At 44.1% G+C, this 5115-nt stretch overlaps 1 protein-coding gene across 3 annotated transcripts; it reads right to left on the bottom strand.

Moving 5' to 3' along the window:
• Positions 1–1655: 1655 nt before the first annotated feature.
• calca (calcitonin/calcitonin-related polypeptide, alpha) lies at positions 1656–4890 on the bottom strand. 3 transcript variants are annotated; one of them, XM_027007441.2, is made up of 4 exons: positions 4545–4851; positions 3916–4050; positions 2453–2632; positions 1656–1932 (listed from the first exon to the last, which is right to left on the bottom strand). In XM_027007441.2, the coding sequence occupies exons 1-3, from the start codon at positions 4700–4702 to the stop codon at positions 2479–2481; spliced, it is 447 nt and encodes a 148-aa protein (XP_026863242.1). In that variant the 5' UTR covers positions 4703–4851; the 3' UTR covers positions 1656–1932; positions 2453–2478. The 3 variants fall into 3 exon arrangements, with proteins under 3 accessions (XP_026863242.1, XP_026863241.1, XP_026863243.1); XM_027007440.2 differs by having other exon boundaries at positions 1656–2156; positions 4545–4843; XM_027007442.2 differs by lacking the exons at positions 1656–1932; positions 2453–2632 and adding an exon at positions 2661–3290 and having other exon boundaries at positions 4545–4890.
• Between the last annotated feature and the right edge of the window lie 225 nt (positions 4891–5115).

The raw sequence follows: 5115 nt of genomic DNA, 5'->3' as shown, positions 1-5115 counted from the left end.
TTGTATGACATACGGGTTGCTGTATGCTCCCCAGTGTGTCGGTCATTGCCACAGAAATACAGCAGATCTGTACAATCACCACAGTGGGCAGCAACAAGCTACACCCCTAATGTAAAAGTTTGCGGATGATTACAGATTGCCGGTTGGCTCTTAGCCTCTGCTTCTCAGTAATTGAAGCACAAAGAGCTACAATATCTCCTTATTAGCAGAAAAGGGATGGGGGGGGAGCAGGAAAGACAGTAATATGAAATGAGTCACTCTTACTATGAGGGCACAGAAGGTTAATTAACAGAGAATCTTACTGGATTGGATCCATTTGGACTGTGTGAAAAAAAGACATGAAGAAGCACTTCAGTGTCATTGGTCCCTCAGAGTATGAGGCAGTAGAATCTATCCTGTACTGTCATTAGTCCCTCAGAGTATGAGGCAGTAGAATCTAGCCTGTACTGTCCTGTCATTTATCTGACACCTTTATCCAAAGGGACTTACAACTATGACTGAACACAACTAGAGTAATTGAGGGTTAAGGGTCTTGCTCAGGGGCCCAACAGAGGCAACTTTGCAGTGGTGGGACTTGAACCAGCAGCCTTCTGATTACTAGTCCAGCACCTTCACCACTGATCCACTTTAACATGTATCGTTAATTTGGCATTGCTGAAATACAGAGCAGCATGCATGTTGAGCTGTTCTAAGCCTGCGTATCCCACAAGGACGTCACTGTGTAGGATCAGTATTAGGAACTATCTGGCCAGCGTGCTTTCTGGATTCTGATTGGTTCAGTGGCTTCAACGTCATGGATCAATGTGTCCTGCGTGTCTTGCTCAATTACTGAAAAAAGTTTGTTGAGTTAACTTCCCTTCGAGGGGTCTTCATACTCCTCCAGCTCTTCATCACTGCCATCGTCATCTTCTTCTTCTCCCTTTTCTTTTTTTCCTCACATTTGAAGAAATTGATAAACAACGAACTCTCAGGGGCACAAGCTGCCATCAGTGAAAAAGTTACTTGTTAATTAGCTGTAACACAGTGCTGACAAAACAGTACTGACAACTCGCTCCCAGAGGGCGGCTAGTAAGCACTGTTGTCATTTTATAATGCTCTGAGGGCCTAATAAGCGAAAATAAAGTGCAGCACCCCCCCAAAACAAAAAAAAAAATCTTCTTTTCAGTAGATTTCTTTCCATAATGATGCTGCCCTTTGTTCAGGTCAATAGATGTTATTATTGTTTTTGCTGTTGAATAATGTTAACATGACATGCTCTGTTAACTCAATTTCATTACATTTCAGTGATCAAGTTTGAATTTAGTTTGTAGAAGAATCAAATCCCTTATAAACCAGGTATCCATTATGAATAATGTTCAGACAATTGCATAACACTAATCTGGTTAATTCTTTGTCTAGCTTTGTAGTCAAAAGCTCTGTCATTAAATCCTCCGTGTTTATGTATTGCTACCTTTGAACAAGGATAGTTTAGGGTTCTGAGGATGAAGGTTTCTTCCTGTAGGCCAGACTTGCCCTGTGAGGTGGTCACACTGTTCACTGTTCAGGCGTCTGTGTGCAGTGAAACACCTAAACTCTAATTCTTTAGTGTTTGTGTTCAGGAGCACCATGGTACACAAACCAGAACTGATAGAGACAAAGAAACAAGCACCCGGACATTATGTACCTAAAATACATTTTAATCTTGCTCAGATACACAATTGTTACAATTCGTAAGTCAATGATTGTACCTCCCTCATATGCGTCAGACATTCTGTACAATAGCATCATGTAAAGTGGTTTACATCAAGGCACGAGACAAATCCATATTCGGGGAAGCCTTTATCCGAGTGCTGCTTTAGTTTCCCAGACACGCGAGAACGTGGGCCAAGCCGTACTGGACACACTGTGCTCTCTGTGGAAGGAATAGAGACGGGGCCACTGACCTCCCCTCCCCTGCAGATACGAGTCAAACAAGGAGAATCAGCACATCTGGATGGATGCAACACTTTTTTAAATACATTTGTGGTTCTGAGAGCAGACGAATGAAGAGTTGGAAGGTGGGGTCAGGTCAGCGCAGCCAGCGGGCGTGTGTTCTGAGGGCGAGGGATATCCGTTCTCAGGCAGGATCTCAACGCAAATGTGATGGATTTTCTCTCGTGGCCACAGTCGGCGCGGGGCTGTGGACGAACAGACGGGTGACCTGCCAAATCATAATGAACCGCTACTGCGCCAATGACCGTCCGCAAATATTATGCTGAGGCTGCCATTCCGTTTTAAACACTAGTTAGTAGATTAACATTTGCAGAGTGTTTCTCTCGTTTTTACAGCCAGTGACTGTTAATGGGCGTTATCGCTTCCTTCGTTCCTTGAATGCAGATGTAATACCATTTCTGGCTTTACATGAAGTGATCACCTAGTCAGGAATTTCCACAATCAAAGAGGAGTGTCTGAGAGGAGCTGGCGCGCTTCTCACCGTATTGCTAAGGGCCGTTCGGCGTCCTACTCTTCAATAAGTCTCCTTCGACGGCCAAACGCACGCGATCCCACGTTGGTGGGGACAAACTTGCCAGTCCCACCCGAGCGGCTGAGGAAGTCCGCGAGGCGGTGGGTCACGCACGTGGCTGTGTTACAGGCTCTCTTCTGCGCTGTAATACTGCGGAATGATCACATCAAATGTCAGATATCAGGCTTCAAAACACAGCTAAATGTCAAGTATATTTTTAAAACACATATGGCGCAAAAAAACTATGAGCTAATCTGCACGTGGATAGCTTTGATGTCTTACCTAAATGTACAAATTAACATGAAATTTGTTGAGTCATTTGTGAAAAAGTTCAGTAGTCAAGCGTTTCCATGAAAAAAATATGTTTATTATAGGTGAGAGTCAAATGAGAGGAGAGGTATTTGTAGTGTTGTCTCAGGCTGTGAGAACTGCCCGAGCGAGTGGCGGCTGGTTAAATGTTTCGGGGAAACTTAACAGATACGGAAACAGAAATACGTAACCGCCGTACTATCCTGTCACTCTGCCAAAGGTTAAAAAAACAAAATGAATAGGTTTCTTAAGACAGTACGGCCAGCAGAAACTCAGGAGCGAGCCAGCGCAGGATGCGATGGCAGGCGCTTATACGCGATCGATCGCCTCTCCGTAAGCGGGAGGCACTTCTGCGGCTTGGGCTCTGCGCTTCTTGCCCGGGGTTCCCGCTCCTACATTGGTGCGCGGGTACGTCTGCAGCTTGTGCAGCTCCTGTGACAGCTTGCCCAGCACGCACGTGCTGAGATTGGAGCAGCGCTTGGACACGGGTCTACCCAGGCTGTTAGAGGAGAGAGCACATGCACAACTCACAGTGACACGCATGCAAAACGCATTTCCTTCTGCACAAAACAGCTGCAATGAACAACTAAGACGCAAATCAAATAAAACATGCCTTCCTAAACAAACCTTTCACATTCGGGCTCACCACTACTCAAGTCTTGTTCTAGTTTTCAGATAATTTGTCAGTTACTGGAGTGCTGCACAAAGCATGCAAAGTGCAACCTCCGTTTGCGGTATTTCAGAGCTCATGCTGCGTCCATGCCACTTCAGGTATTCGGCTGCATGCTTATTCAGGCAACAAGGTATCAAGCCTTCATAAACCACATAAATAAAACCCCATGCAAAGGTAGACTGGCAGAGACCTCATTCCATGGATCCACTCACACTGTGAAAAAGCTGAGCTTCTGTCCTGCACATACCTCTCTTCTAAAATCCACACCTTATATCTACGGGGAACTGCGCTCACGTAGAAACCTTTTTTAAAGATCATTCACTTCTTAAACACGAGAGAGAACATCAGTGCAATGTCTTCCGAATCCCCTTAGTTTTGGTTTTGATATCTTTTCATCACAGTTCATTGGTTACTCTTCAGTCAGCTTTTAAAAAACGGAGTTCGAATGTACCTGTTCTCCTCAGTTTCTGCCTGATCTAGGTCTTCCGTAGTCATCTGCACAAACTCTTTGATGATAGCGTTTAGTAACCGTCTTGCCTCATAGTCGGTGAGTGTAGCGTCATCTTGTGAGGACTCCACAGCAGGCCTTAAAAAAACACTTTTGAGTAATTCATTTTTTTAACAGAACAATGAATGAACAGGATAGTCCCCGGAAAGTGATCCTTCACGTCATGTCAAAAGAAGTTTCTATTTGCCGCAAGGAAGCTCTGCGCATAATCAAAACAATCTCCTAAGAGTGTGCCACTTAGGGGGCTGCCTGTCTGCCAAACTGAGATTCATCAGCGATCGATACTGTCGTAGGCAGAGTGGCTTGGCCAGGAGCCAGCTGATGGAATCAGAAGACAGACTCTCCCCTAGTCTGCAATCTCTAATAAAATCATTCATCTGCTTACAGTTAAACATCCTAATTACATTCATTAAAAAAAAAATAAAATAAAATAAAAACCTTTACTTGAAACTCAGATTTACCACTGGATTATGCTGGATTAGTGTAGGAAAAATGTTTTGGTGTTAAATTGTAAGGTTTTTAGATCCGAGACAATAATGTAATCTCATAGGCAACCTTATAAACCGTCTCACCTGGCCGGAGCTGCATTTGTGCAGTACATCTGACAGACGAACAAAGCGTAGGTGACAAGGAGGGCCGATATCTTCAGCACACTCATGGTCTTCTGTAGTAAGGAACACACGTTTAGATGTGCAGGTATACAAGCTTTTCTGAGACATAAAGACTCCATCTAAATATGGTAAATGAGATCATTTTAGGGCATCGCTTTGTCCTTCTTCTCCCTAACGTTTCATCATGCCATCACACCATCTGTCACTCCTTTCCTGTTTTCACTTTATCTTTTCAAAATGACTTTGCCACCTAACCCATTTTCAAATGAAACTGAATCTGTTCTGTTGTATCCTTTTCTCCTGGAGCAAAAAAAAAACCCCCAAAAAACCCCCAAAGTAATCTGAAGTAGACCTAACCCTCGGAAATTTCTGCAGGTCCTCTACGATGTTCTCAGTATCTGCTCTAGGTTGTTGAGTCTGTCCTGAGGTCCCTTGCTGCTGTCAGGCTATAAGTAAAGTGTTAGAGATATTAGCGGGATTACATGGACCTTCGCCTGCACCTCCCGAGGGAGCCTGTGCATTAGTATAATGA

The sequence above is a fragment of the Electrophorus electricus genome, chromosome 1 (genome assembly GCF_013358815.1).
Source record: "Electrophorus electricus isolate fEleEle1 chromosome 1, fEleEle1.pri, whole genome shotgun sequence".
Lineage (NCBI taxonomy): Eukaryota > Metazoa > Chordata > Actinopteri > Gymnotiformes > Gymnotidae > Electrophorus > Electrophorus electricus.
The sequence above is the reverse complement of the archived record's forward strand: the minus strand, read 5'-3'. Positions and strand labels throughout refer to the sequence as shown.